The 15395-nt window shown below is 44.2% G+C and overlaps 1 protein-coding gene across 4 annotated transcripts in view; it reads right to left on the bottom strand.

Annotated features, from left to right (window-relative positions):
- Positions 1-15395, bottom strand: part of vps50 (VPS50 subunit of EARP/GARPII complex) — a 96971-nt gene that overhangs the window by 21290 nt on the left and 60286 nt on the right. For 2 of the 4 annotated variants that reach the window (XM_028964112.1, XM_028964113.1), the window contains 4 exons: positions 14976-15082; positions 12079-12200; positions 9754-9828; positions 8133-8213 (listed from right to left, as the gene is read on the bottom strand). In XM_028964112.1, coding sequence (XP_028819945.1) covers positions 8133-8213; positions 9754-9828; positions 12079-12200; positions 14976-15082 — 385 coding nt within the window. The remainder of the gene's footprint in view (positions 1-8132; positions 8214-9753; positions 9829-12078; positions 12201-14975; positions 15083-15395) is intronic. The other 2 variants (XM_028964114.1, XM_028964116.1) reach the window with 2 other exon arrangements.

A 15395-nucleotide genomic window follows, 5' to 3' on the forward strand; every position in this document is an offset into this window, starting at 1 on the left:
CCCATCCGAGACCATCTGCAACCTCATTAGGAGAATGCCCAGGCATTGTAAAAAAAAAAAAAAAAAAGTAAATAATAAAACATACATACTATACGAACAGGTTATAGTCAGCAAAGCACCTAGGGTATGGTGGGAGGAAACAAGAGAACCCAGAGGAAACCTCCACTACCACAGGGAGAGCATGCAAATATTGAGATAAATGTCTTAATTAAGAACAAGCGAATTATCCAGCAAACAAGACATTTGCATGTAAAAAAATACAGCAGAGAGGGCAGATTTTTTGGCTCATGGTGGCACAGGGATTTCATAACACCCACTGGAGTCCAAAAAAACATCAACATTTTCTGCTGAGTCAATACAAGTCAAAACCCATCTTCCAACTGGCTCCACGACTCAATTTCTCCCGGGCTGTGTTCTTAGTCCATTTACTCTCATTCAATCCAAGTTCTGACACCACCCCAGAGCCCTGTTTTCCTCCTCCTCACACAACAACCCTGCCCAGAAATCTCATTTTAGTGTTTTCCAACTACCTTTTCAACTAGAACCTACTTCACTACCTTTGCTTTATCACCGTCCATCCCAAGTATGTTGTCGCATTAATTAAGCAATTCTGTTTGCAATCTAATGCTTTCTGTTGGTAAGAGGGTTCTTCGTTTTATGCCCAATCTCAAACTACCAGCCTCTTAAACACTCAATTACCCTGACCAATCGAAGAACATTTGCCACTTGCACCTCTCCAGGAAATGAGGGGTGGTCTCATACCGTTGTCCAATACACAACGGTGATGAAAAACAAGTGACCCTGAATACGTTCTGCATTCTTTGTGACCAGGAAAAGAAAAGAGTTTAATGCAAACACCATCCAGGCAAAGGTGATAAGAGTTCAGGTTGGCTGGCCTCTGTCACCACAATAATGTCAGCCGGTAAACGGGTTTTAGCTGTTAAAAAGCTGTACTTGTCATGCTTGGGCCGAATTCTGCTGGGATTGGGCCAGATTCATTGGGCCTAACTTTTAAGGAGCGATTACAGCTCTGCTAACAACAATTTTTGATGTGTAGAACAAAACATGAACATTAATGCTGCTTTAAATGGCAGAAGTCTAAAGCGATGACTGATAGCACTCGCTGACTTTATAAAGTTGTTCTCTTCATCGATATTTAGATGAGTTATTTGGGATTTATAGATAAAAATACTTATTTATGTAAATCTTAATGTAAATCGTTGACTTTAGAGTAGCGGTGCCTTTGAAAACGGTGCCTTTAAATTGCCTTTGGGAATCGGCCCCGTAACCAGAAGGTTGCCGGTTCGAATCCCGATCCAAGGTGCTACTGAGGTGCCACTGAGCACCGTCCCCACACACTGCTCCCCGGGCGCCTGGTCATGGCTGCTCACTGCTCACTCAGGGTGATGGGTTAAAAGCAGAGGGCACATTCTGCTGTGTGCACCGCGTGCTGTGTTGCAGTGTATCACAATGACATTCACTACACTTTCACTTTACTTCACTACAGAAACCTGAGGCCAGATGAACCAATCAGTTTCTGAGTTTGCTGTGTCCATCCATGGCAGTCAAAAAGGTTGGCAACTAACTCCATCTGTATGAAATCCCATACTTTATCACCTCATGAAATCCCGTGCTTTATCACCACTCCAAAACATGTCGTACATGAGCGGGGAATAAATAATGTTACTTAGATCCTGTGTTTATTCAGTTGGCTTCCATTACTGTCTGAACGCTGTAACCCAGGTGTTGAGCAGCTTTTCAAAAAGTCCAAACGATGACCAATAATTTCACATTATCTGCACAGAAAGCCTTGTACAGAACATGAAAAAGTGCAGGTGAAAAAAGTAAAACATGCTTTTCTTCCAGAACTGAACGAAGGCTCCAAACTCCTGTCTCTGCCTGGTTTTCTACGCAGAAACCGAATCCAAAGCAAAAGAAAAAGACTAATGAGGGTCCCTTAAGTACATTTTGTAGTGGTGCCATCAAAGACTTAGATCTAGCTAAGCAAGAAAACCCATGGCATGACCAGGACAAGACAGGAATACCATCGTGCTCAAATACTCATTTGTTCAACTGCTCCTCCAATTTTCCTTCTCAATCAGTCCAAAAATTACCCAATCCCAACAAATCTCCGTGCAAATTTGCACAGGAAATTGCCTGCGACTTGCAACGCCCTTATTACAAAAGAATAACAGTAATATTTCTGTTGAATCTCAGTTGGTTTCACATTCTTTCCATGCCTGTGCCCTGACTTCCAGCCATGAATCGGAATCGCTTAAACCCAATTAATGACTCTTAATTGCTCTGCGGCTGCCGTGCCTCGACAGGAGCGGTTGTACACGAGTCGGCTGCGGAGGGTGTTGAAAAGGCCCTTGTTCGGCTCGGGGCGTCGTCTCGCTCCGCAGTGGCGGCTGTGCGCTGGGGTGCTGTGAGCATGGCAAGGCATCTGTCGTGGGGTTGAGGCCCACACCTGAGGAGGACGCATCTGCATAGCTTTATTAGCACTCCGACGAGAGCGTCCTGTTACCCAGGACGCTCAAGTTACGTGGAGTTTGAACTGCAGTTAAGGTCATGTAATGCTCAAGCGAAATAGACAGAAAAGGTTGCCATAGAACAGGTAGGTACAGAAGCATAATGCATTCACTCTTTTACAGAATTAATGAGATTTTTTATCACAGAACAGAGCTAATTGAGAAAAAAAAAATTTGCAAACACGTCAAACCCGTTGAGCCTCTGGAAAGATACGGTGTTTCTTCCTCCACGTTTGCGCAAGTCCGAGCCCCATCTGGTTCTGGCAGAGCTCATCAGATGAAATCTACCACGCTGAAGCGGAGGTGCTGGAATATGGAAACGACGCATGCAGCACCACGGGATGGGCTTCACTACGTAAAGCTGGCAAAGGTGCGACAGGCCCGCAGACTAGTTTTTAACGTTGTAGTAACGTAAACGTAGAAAAACTTGCGCGGTCTTACGGGAGCTATGTCCTTCGTTATATATCCACGTGTCAATCAGATTTCAAGAACTTGAAAAGCGTTATATGTTTATTTTGTATTCCAAAACGTTCCTATGAAAATAAATATTTAAATAAGTGAAGTGATTGTGATACACAGCAGCACCTCACACGGTGCACACAGTGAAATTTGTCCTCTGCATTTATCCCATCACCCTTGGTGAGCACTGGGCAGCCATGACAGGCGCCCGGGGAGCAGTGTGTGGGGACGGTGCTTTGCTCAGTGGCACCTCAGTGGCACCTTGGCGGATCGGGATTCGAACCTTCTGATTATGGGGCCACTTCCTTAACCGCTAGGCCACCACTGCCCCAATGACTTCTTCAGGTTCTTAAGAACCCTGTAGATGTTATATGTTTGTGGACATTGTACAGGCAGCTCAGGCTGGACATTCATGGCGATGCATATGAAGTACATTTCAGACATTTGTGAAAATGCTGGATCTCCACAGAATGATGCTGAGTCACTATCTCATTCAATTCCCTCAAACCGAGCATTTTGCCATGTTTACACTAAACTACACACTATTGATAACAGCATACAAAAGAAAATCCCATATCTGCGCAACCCTAAATGGGACATCTGGACCTAAAAAAACGCGAGCAAAATGTCTCGATGTCCATTTATTGAACTTTTCCTTAGTCGTTATAAATGAGTTAATCTACAAGTGAAATAATGGTCCAAATCAGTGCGCAACCTCTGGCTTACATCTATAAAAGGCTCATTGAGGGTCCAGGACTGCCGCCTTCTCATTTTTCATCTCTTCAGAAATTCCAGATTCATTTCTCATTAGATGAGTGTCAAACAGAATTAGCGCATTCATTTGCCTCCCTCGTCGCAGTCCTGGGTGACAGCCACTTTACGGCTGTCCTGCTGTATCAATCATCTGCGTCCTTCCCCCGTGCTGGATTTCCTGAGTTCATTCAAAGGAAAATCAGTCAATATTTTGTGTCCTTTTGTGTCCTGCCCCGAGGACCTTTTTTCCTGGTGGTGCGCTGCTGGGAAGGAAATTAAATCACCAGCCCCCACAGGTCCGTATGACTTTATTTACACTGTCGGACAAGAGGAAGAGGGAAATAAAGGCTTCCTTCACCAATGCCTCTTGAATTGGTCAATTGAAGATATCTGCTATGTCCTCTATGAATTAACACTAGGTTTTTCTGACCCCCTCAGCCCTACCAGAGGTAGGCCAAATGGCCCCTTGATTTCAAACTAAAAACCCAATCACCTACAGTTGGGTCCAATTTATTTGTAAATGGGTGGCCCGTTGGAATGTGTCACTCCCCATCCCCCCATAAAAAACATATTTGGCCCCATGTAAAAACAACTGATCCACATGGCACCTCTCTGGTAGAGCTAGGGGGATAGGGCCAAATGGCCGCTCTCTGGGAGTTGCAAGGACCAGCAATCGGATTCGCATGGCAAACCATCCAGTTTTCTTTGCTTGTTTTCAACAAGCAACGGTTTGTCCATCTTTAATCGCCCATCTAAGCCTCTGGCTAACTTACACCCCACATGACTGTTGTCAGAAGGAAGTTATAATTTTATTAAACAGACTCTATTACAAACAATTTGAATTCATGCCAAAAAAGCGTAGTTGTCGGCTGTCACGACCCACCTACAGGCAACAAGAAGGCCGTGCGGGCCTCCACCCACAGAGAGAAATCTAGTAAACGTGCCCCATTTAAGCGTCCCGACGCCAAAACCGTGATGTGGGGAACTGTGACCCAACCACATGCTTGAGGTTAACCACCTAGCTGTTGAGTGAGTTGGAAATGCACGGGGCGTGGGACTGCCAGCTCCGTCGGGCCTGTGTGGATCAGGACTGGGGGGGAGAAGTATGCCATTTTGAATCCAGCCCAGGTCTGTTATTTTAGGTTTACCTGCATCACTGCAATCTTTTAAACCATATTGCATTTTTTCAGCAGACTATGGTATTTTGTATGGAGCCTGAATAGGAGTAATGTTAGTGAATATTTTTATTGCATTCCTCACAATAACTTTTTTTAATTTTTTGCAATGCCAGGCTCTTTTTTTAGTAATGCATTTCTACTTAACCCAGTCAATGTAGTACAGGTACCTAGTAGAACAGACAAAAACAACATTTTCTTTCAGTCAATTTCATATATAAAACAAGGTTATCTTATTATAATATTATTGTTACCTTATAGACTCAAGAATAGTCTACATGCATTCCATATACGAAGACTCTTATTTATTCCATGTTTATCGACCACATATTCTGTTTTCTTTCCCACTTAATTGTAAAGATGCATATTAAGGAACAGATGATATCTGTGTGACCTGGTGGGAGACACAGGAAACAGAAACCCATAACATAAATTATGTTATTAAACGAGAAGAAATCACGTCTCATCTCGATTCTGGCAACACAAATTTTAGTACAGATTATACTTTGTAAACCATAGTGCATGACATATTTCATTATAGTTATGATCACATGATCAGCGTTTTTGCTGCGTCTCATTTCACTTGTGATGTGAAAAATGTTTGTTGACGAAGATCTTTTGTCATTAATTTCAGTGAACAAAAACTACTCCGTTGCCAAAACAAGAAAGAGATAAAAAAAAATTTTAGGCATGGATTATTCAAGCTCCTTAGCCAGGAAACCAGGTACATGGAAAATGGAAGAATGACTTTCATGTTGGTGTTGCTCTAGAAGGTGAAGAATCCCATGCTGGTCTGTGATTTGCCAATGCTGAAGGCAACTGTATAATTCTCTGAACAGGGAAGATGATGCTTCCCAGCAGCCTTCCTACCCCTCCTACATTCAGTCATTAAGCAGCAACTGTGAGCCATACCACAAGGATTCCTTAGGAGTCACTTAGGCAACACAGCGAGTAATTAACTTTTTAATTGGTTTACACATGAGGTCTCTTCTTCTTATGGGTGTGTGAGTGGGGCATCTTAAAGATAATCCTCTATGTATGAGGGGAAACTTAAATAGAGTGGGAGAAAAGGGAACGTCTCATTTTTGTTTCTGCATTCACACAACAGAAGATTTTACATTTACATTTGGAGCATTTATCAGACGCCCTTATCCAGGGCGACTTACAATCAGTAGTTACAGGGACAGTCCCCCCCTGGAGACACTCAGGGTTAAGTGTCTTGCTCAGGGACACGACGGTAGTAAGTGGGGTTTGAACCTGGGTCTTCTGGTTCATAGGCGAGTGTGTTACCCGCTAGGCTACTAGCACCCTGAGATAAACCATGACAAACATTTCATAATAAATTTAAATTTATTTCTGTTATTAATGATTTATCACAAGGAACAAAAAGAGCTTTTGTTTTTGGGGGAAACTGACTAAAAGTTTTTCCTTTTTTCTAACATGTCTATGTATAGATCTCATGGTTGAAGGCAACAAACAATTCGTCCAGACGATCATCTGCTCCTGCTGTTCTGGTGACAGTGTTTCAACGGCTTTTAGTTCAGGCATCTGCAGCTTGGCCACCATGCGATATCATCAGGCTCTGTCTGCTGTACAGCTCACCCCCCCCACCATCTGCCTCTCCCTCTGCCTTCATCTCAGAACGTCATGCGACATGACATCGCCAGCCCAGTAACATGGAAGGTGTTAAAAGTGAAGGCTTCTCTCTCGTTCTGTTTCCCCCCCCCTTTCTTTTTCCTTCTGCGGGCCGCAGCCATCTCACAAGTGCCCCCCAACGATGAACAATGGCGGGTCGGGTTTTCATTTTCAACTTGTGAAGAAGGTGTTTGCTGCTGCTGCAAGAGAACGGGCCCGGCGGCGTTTTTGGTGACAAAGTGCGACCCGAGAGCTGTCAATTCCAGCAGCCTGGTGCCTCCCGTCGGGCGACCCTGCCAAGCCGCTACAGACAAGAGCTCGTCACCGACTTGCGGTGCAAAGTAAGCAAACGCAAAGTCAGCGGGTTGCCCACTGGAAGACAGCGGAGCTCCCGTGATGTTTTCCGACAGCGCAACCGTGGCAGGTCGAGCGTAACGATGCTGCAACAATCCGCCAGTCGCCACAAATAGCTGTCTATTGTGCACCTAATGAGTCTGGTGGTTGGCCTTCAGATGTTACGGTCAGGAATGATCATGGGTATTGGCATTATTATTAGGCTTTTAGTTGCATTTAGTTGCATTTCAATTAACCTTCAAGTTGTGCTCCTCTATGAAAACTAAACTATCGCCTCCCACAGAATAGCCCAACTATTACAAACAATGACGACTTTTTTCATGAACAGCAACCTTTTATCTCCCGTTTCATGAAATTATAGGCACAGTCTGATTGGAATTACTTTAGAAAAACCTTCTCATGTCTTAGGTTGGCTTTGTTTTCATCTTTGCTCAAGTTTAAAATGTAAGTGTAGTTGTTTGACCACCGTTTAGTCACCAAAATGACAAGATAGAGAACAAAAACGAAACAATGATATCTAGTGCAGTTCATAGACCATCCAGCGCCATAATTCTTAGAATGAATAATAACGTCACTGAATAAAGCAGTTATTACACAATTGTGTTCTAGCTGTAATGTAAAGATGACTACTAAAACACATGGGCAGGGGCAGAGCTACGAGCTGTACTTCATCTAGCCAGCAGGTGCGCTAGACCCGTGACGCTCCACAGTTCGGAGACCGCGGCCTGCCCGTAGTGTATTCTTGTTTGCAAACGGATCAGAGCAGGAAAATGGGGAAAGATCTAATCGGCGCCTTCCGCCATATATCCCCGCCCGCCCCTCGCTGCGTGGCATCCTCCTCACTCGCGCTCTTACCTGGTCATTTTCCTCGGGCTGTCGGTCCACTAATGGCTAGCGGAGTGCGAGTGCCTCCGTATTTACCCGGCTCTATAACGCGCGCGAGCCGCGCCTACGTGGGCGCGTCGGCGGGGCAGGGTCGCCATCCTAATGGGCGCACCATTTTACGAACGGGAGCTCGGCTCCATTTAAGTGTGCTCAGGGCAATTAAGTCCCCTGCGGATGGGGCAGTGGGTCCCCGAGGGGGCCGGGAGATGATGACCCTAATGAGGATGATTGGGGAAGCAGAGGCGACCGCCTCCGTTCCCCGGGGGGTTCCGCGGGGGAGAAATAGAGCTCGGGGCAGAGAGGGTATCGAATATTAAAAAAAAAAAAAAGAACTGCTTACCATGTCGATGAGGCTCTCCTGGATGCGGTTCAGCGTCGTCCTCAGCCGGCTGCTGATCAGGCCCAGCCCCGACGATTCGTACTGCGGAGGGGGGGAAAAACAGCGTTTCACACCCAGTGAGCGAGCGCCAATCGCGGGCTGGGGAGCGCCGGCTAGCGCGAATGCGGCTATTACGCAAGCCGTGCGGCCCGCAGGACAGTCTGGCAGCGGCTCGATTCAACTCAACGGCGGAAAAAGAAAAGCTGTGTCCGATCGGCGACGGCGCGATGGGACTCCGAGGGCAATTAGACAATTGGCGGGAAACACGCGTGCAAACGAACTGGCCCGTTTTTTATTTTTATTTATTTTTTTTACCCCCCACACAAACGCCACCATTTTGTAGCGGTTTGCTCTTCTCGGTTCCTTTCCAATTAGCTTGGCTCCAACTCTTGGCCGGTCCAGACTTCACATTTGTCAGCTCGCTCGTTGCCCAGACTGTTCTCCAGAGTCGGCCGAGGTCCGTGCAGAGCGGTGAGAACAAGGCCAATTGTTCTAGGTCAGCCTGACCCGAGTGTCACTCACCACGAACCCCGAAAACTTAACTAAACGTGCGGCTGCGGACCCAGCGATCAACGAGCTTCTTCCGGGGGCTCAAACTATTATGCGCAAAGTGCAGGTAAAGTGAATATGCAGAATCTATCGTCAACTCAACATCAAAGTCGCACGTTGTGCAGATGCAACAGTCGGAAAGCAGAAAACATCCTAGTATCAAAGCGATCAAATTAGTAAAGTTGGAAGAAAAAATGAAATCTATTTTGACAACTTTATCAGCTCTGGTTCTGTGCAAGATTTTTTTTTTTTTCATTGAAAAGGCCAAAAATAGCTTTTTTAAAAAGAGAGGGGAAGAGCCAGCAAGTCGTGTAGGGTACATATACTCCAATATAACATGGTGTCATATATATATATATATATATATATATATATATATATGCGTGTGTGTATACACAATTAAAATCCAATGTCGTAATAATGTCTTAAATGATAAATTCTTACAATTCTGATTAATATCAGAAAGTATTTTGATAAATATTGCACAGCTCACTGAAAAACTGTCAAAAGCCTACACACTACTCTAGTACAGATGAAAAGCTAGAGCAGGGGTGCCCAATATAGTAATCATACGACCTCATGTTATAAAAAAAAAGATGCTAGTCAATCATCCATCCTCACTATGGGTCACCACGCATGGTTAAGACCCTTTTGTCTAAAGACAGGGTATTGAAAAAAATAAACCTAACAAAGAAACAGTCCGGAATGGGAGGAGGAGTTTTATTTTATATTCAAACGTCATTTGTGAGGTTTAGCATCACTATTCCGAAGTGATTCCATTCAGGGAAACTCATTCATGTAGGGCCAGGACCAGCAATGTCCAGGTTTGGACAATGTGCCATAGAGGTTCATGCAGATATGCAATATACCCCAACATATACCCTCAACCATTTTGACTTGGTAATTTTTAAAAAGTTGTGGGCACCCCTGGTCTAAAGAATATGAACTCCATACAGGAATGAGGAGAGGAGGACGAACAACATCTGCAAGAATAACAGGGAAGGGGGGGGGGTTGTCACACAATCTACCTTACCCAGTAGGCAGGTGCCGCCTGTCTGGCACTGCCAGGCTCTTTGCCTTGAGGTGGCACAGATGGACAAGGCGCATGCTTCAAGCAAAATCATGGGGGGGGAAGCAACATAAATAAATAAGTAAATAGAAAATAAAATGAAATAAATAAGGCAATGACATTCGGAATGCATTCGCTCTTTGGTTAAGAGTGGGACAGGTTTGTGTTAGATGACAGTTTTGGGTCTTGAAGCCGGAAGCCTAAAAGGACTGAACGGTGAGCAGGGTGGGACACCGCCTTTGGCAGATTGTGAGCTTCACCACATCAATCCCTACAGGTAGGCTGAACGTCAGACACATGGACTAGAAAGACCACGGAGCATCAGTGAAGAGAGCAAGTATTGTTGTTCGTTTATTTTTGTGTGTAGATCAAATCCATTTACGGGGTGAACATTATGGTGCCGGAAATTATGCCAACAAACCACAGACCCCCACACATGTTAAAAGGGGAATCTTTTCGTTGATGAAAATCAACACGCATGTTTGGTTTCCTAGCGGATGTGCGGTCCAGAGATCACATTTGTGATGTCCACCAATGGTTCCCTGAGCAAGCAAATGAATGCAGGAGGCAGGGCTGCCTGTTCAGAATGGGTAATGTTTCATTTAAATGGGTTCAGTAGTTGCGGCGGTTAAATATGAGATCATTTCTGCAGTTTTTAGGGTTTTTTTTTTTTTGCCCAGCACATTTTCAGAGGGCGGAGGGCTAAAACATCCACATATCTGGGAACACATCTGAGTTATTGACTGAAGCGAGGAAACCATCGCTGTGCCCCTCCAAGATACATTAAGTCTGTCTGTGTGCAGAAGAGAGCTCCATCGGCCCCGCCGGTACGTTACACTGCGTTGCCCACCTGCACGTCCCCCAAAATTAATCATAATTGAAAATCACGAGGCAAAACAAAACCGTAATTTCCCAATTAATCTAAGAGCCCCGCAGCCCTACAAAACGTATTCTTTGGAGAGACAGACGGGAGAAGGGGCGTGGCACAGTAATGCTGAAGAAGAGAGATGAACGGAAATGAGCACAGTGACAAAAAAGCGAACGAGAGGGGTAAAAGAAAAAGAGGCAGCCCCGTCTTCAGCCTCTCCAGGCCCCCCAAACAGATGACTGTCGTGGGGACAAGAACGCCCGGCTCGCTTGCTAATGTTCTCCTTTATTTATTTATCTATTTGTGCGGCAAAAAAAAAACGACTCGTCGCTTGGCGTGGCAGCTGCGGCCGTGACAATGAGCGAAGTGCGCGTGGCACCCGTCCACGGCGAGCTGGGTTCATCGCGGCCAGGGTGATTCATATCTGTGATAACGCCTTCTGTTTATTTTCCATTCGGGGCCCGAAAGGCAGGCCATTAACTCGGGGGGCACGGGGGGCCACGTGCCGCGCAACGCGAATGCGCTTCGGCGTCCGCGCTTGCCAGAGTCGACATAACGGCGCTGCATAATAGCGTAATGCCCTTTAGAATATTGATGGCGCTCATTGCTCATGGAAATGGGCCTCGGAAAACCACCCTGTATCAACAGAGACCCGAATCTGTGTGAACTTCTGCGTTCTGCGCTTTCTTCGGGTTAATATTTATTTGTTTATTTCGGTATTTTTCCCGATGGGGGACGGACGTTCGGAGGCAGGGGGCTTCCTCCTGAGTGGCTGCAGTCAGGACTGTCGGCGAGTGTTAGCTTTAGTGGGACAGACGTACGCCGGGGCGCGCGGGGGGGTGGCTGGGAAAGAGCCCGACTCGGCGGATGGGAAGGGCCTAGAAATAATCAGGCGCGCCATCGGCGCGGTCCTTTCTGCGGGTGACGTGTGACAAGGCTACTCGTATGTACTGGCTAGCAGGACTTTTAAGCAGAATGAAAGTTGTCAGATGTTCAAGTTGTCAAAAAAAAAAAAAAATGCTCTTAATGCTAAATAAACACGAAAAAAGTGAACACACTCGCATGTGAAGCTTTCTAGGCATCTGCAAAATCTTTTTTATTTCTATTTCTATCTAACAATGGTGGGCACCATTTTACTGGATGGAGATTATGACCAAAAGGTCATTAAATTAAAAGGAACGTAAAGTTTAAGAGCAGGAAAGTATGTTCCACTAAAGGTTTCATTACCCATTACCATAATGGCTCATATCTGTAGTGTTTAATGGAGAAAAAAGATTAAACAGAACATAAAGGAACATAAAAGGAGCATCAAGAGAACGTATCAAATGACCGAATAATAAAAAAATAATAACACGTGTAGACGCGTTCATATGGAAAGCAGGTCAGGCGCATTAAAGCATGCTGGGAAAGACCTGACGTACCATGTCGTTCCTGCCGAAAAAGGTGTAGACGGCATACATGTAGTAGTCGAACACCTGGGAGACACAGTGGATGACGTCAAAGGCGATGGGTTTCAGGATGTTCATCATCTGCATGTACTTTCCTGCAACAAGCAGACGAAATATTTCCAACATTACATCTCACCTTGTTTACCCATAAAACTACATTTTATCTCACAAAAACCCCACGACATTAGACAAATAGAGCCCAATTAGACTCGACCTTTTCAACATAATGAGAATAAACAGGCAGGCAATTTCTTTTCAACACGTCCCTGTACACATAATCGGCTTCTTCAGAAATCAACATTCCTGATATGCAGTGCCTATAAAGTACGTGAGGTCACAATGACCCTGAGTTCATTGCATTTAGCGGAATTGTCCTCATGGTGCTATTGAGATATGACCAGAATGGAACACAGAAGGTGCAAATTGTTCGCTTTTTAAAAAGCAGAACGTTGGTGGATAGCGATGGAGGAGGCCATACAACTGCGATGAAGTCAGCATGTTTGATGGCTGCATTGTTTGTCACCGCCTTCATCTTTGAAACACCATCACATAATGGTTCCCAGCACAGCGCATAAACAACATTTACCCTACTTTGTTTCCTCTCAACAGACTTGCAATGCCTTGCTGTGTTAAATCCATTCATGTGTCCTATGTACAGGCCTGACTAATTATTGCTCAACTACAGCCCTTATTGCAGTATACAAGCAAGAGAGGGGAATTTTTGAAAGATGTATGTATAACTGCCCTTTTTTCTTGATAGCATTGCTTTATTTCCAGTTGACATATTACATTGCAGAACAAAAAAAATAATGATTGCATTATCTGGGCATGCTTGTCCAACTTTGAGCTGTTCAACACAATATCAGTTGGCCTAATGTAATGTATTTTCTTTTTTTAAATTGAACTATAAATATATTTATCTTCTATTCAGCAGTCTGATTGGATGTAATTTTGAAAACCCTGATCAGCTATGTGCTGAACGTTTGATAACCCTTCATTAATTGCTTCCTAATTTGACGTTTTGCATTGCAACATGGTGAAGCGACTTGAATGCCCTTGTGATTCACCCTTCTTAAAAGAGTCTTTTAAATAACAAGGTCTTCTCCAAGTAGGCAGTTTCTGCCAGGTTGAATGTGTTTATCAATGATAGTACATTTAGCCTAAGTGATCAATTAATTATTTAAATTATTTATTTGTTTATTTTATTTGAGAATATTTCTTGTTTTGGCTCTGTGAAAATGTTTTACTGAATTTTTAAGGGAAAGGGAATAACATAAAAACAACCAAATTCAAATTAAATTAATTCTGTTAAAACCCTCTTCCTCTATTAACGTTACATTCAAAATAGGATTCGTTTAGCCATTTGATTTAATTAAAATATCATATGATGAAATAATAATGTATTAGGAATTAGATATTACTATCATTAGTACTATTTCTACATTTAATGTAATTATTATTACTACTTGGAAAACATAGTGCTCTATGTTATATATAATGTTGTGGCAGCCACTTTTAATCCGATGACAATAACGGGCGACATATAGAAATGCAGCGGAATAACAGAAAGGCAATACAATGCAAGTAAGAATAATGTTAACTCTGATCAAATGGGGCTTCACGTCCTCCCACCCTGCTCCTGACCGACAGTTAAGTGCTGGGAATGCCCCAGCAGTCAATATCTCACAGCGAGGCAGAGCTCTCCGGCGCTTTTTAATTTGCTCAGAGGAACTTTTTCAAATCAATTAGAATGGAGTAGTGGCTCTACAGAAGAATAGTTATCATTACTTATACATGGATCAGTAAATTTACACGCTCTCCGGAGGGCAGCGGAATTGAGTTTGAGGGAAAAAGTAATAATGAATAAGAACAAGCGTACTAGCGAGTAATAAAGTTAATGCTGGATGGGAGTCGATGAATGGAAATACAATAGGTTCTACTCTTCTGCTGAGACAGGTACTTTTTTCCCAGTTGCTGATCTCCTAACATCGCTTTTGTAATAGACTATTGAGAAAAAATCAAAGACATTGGTAGCGGTGTGAAAGAGATTTATTATTTTACAGTGTACCCTCAGTCAAGAGCACCCTCATTTCTACAGAAGTAAATTAATGCTCTGCTCTGCCTTTGCAACGTATGATGGCAACGTGGTACGGCTTACGATGAGGATACTGAAGGATCTGTGTGGGGGACCTAAAAGTTGAGCGGAAGACCTCCCAGGGCATCCTGGGAAAATTGATTGTATTGTATTTTAGTATCTCCTTTCACTACAGAGGAACTCCTTCCAAAAATCATTTTTCTGACGTTGGAGGTATTACATCAGGGTTGAGATCTGGTGACTGGAGGTAATTTTGTAAGATTTGCATAGTTTTCATACTCATCAACCAATCCGTGATGACCAGTGAATGTTGATTCCTTGGTGGTTCGGGATTCGAACCTTCTGATTACGGGTCGGTGTCCTTACCTACTAGGCCAACCACTGCCCCATAAAACAAAACCATAAACTTACAATATTGGGATGAACATAATACAAATTCTAGAAAACTGGTCATTAACATTGCTACACTGTACTTCGAGGTTAAAACAAAGGATTTTATTTGTAATGGAGACAAAACATTCTTAAGGAAAGCCCATCACACATTCAAATTACACTTATGATATGAGCAGTCACATGGGCCTTTGGAAGATAATGACCGCAAGTCCACCCAGGTCACGTGGCCAGGGCTCTGCTAAAATGGCAATTAGCCCCTTAATTGATGGGGAAATGGAAGCCTATTAAAAAGGGTCAGCAAAGGCCAATCTTTTCCTCAGCCCCACCCGGCTTCTGTCCTTAGGGTCATTATCTGGGCATGGGTGGTGGGGGGGTTACTCACCGACCAGGCGGATCACGTTGAGAGTGGTGTTGGTCAGGATGGGCGCGTTGGCTTTGTTCAGGCAGTAGTCCGACCTCTTCCGGCTTCGCATCGTCTCTTTGGACACGCTGATTAAGAGAGGGGTGGGAGGACATGGGAAGTCACCGAGGTGAAGGTCATTTATTTACCGCCGTGGACCCCTGGAGCTGGGGAGGGTGAGTGGACCTCCATTCACAAACTGACCTCACTGGCCAATGAGACGTTGACACCTGTGCATGAGCCCCTCTCTATGCATCTATATCGCATTATAACATTCATATCAGCACTGAGGACTAACAGACTGGTTTAAATTCTGCGTGATTAGAGTCACATGGCCTAGACCAAGGCTGTTTAGTACAATACAGGCTGTCATCACCATAAGGCAAGTGCAAATGAATCCTT

The sequence above is a fragment of the Denticeps clupeoides genome, chromosome 20 (assembly GCF_900700375.1).
Source record: "Denticeps clupeoides chromosome 20, fDenClu1.1, whole genome shotgun sequence".
Taxonomy (NCBI): Eukaryota; Metazoa; Chordata; class Actinopteri; order Clupeiformes; family Denticipitidae; genus Denticeps; species Denticeps clupeoides.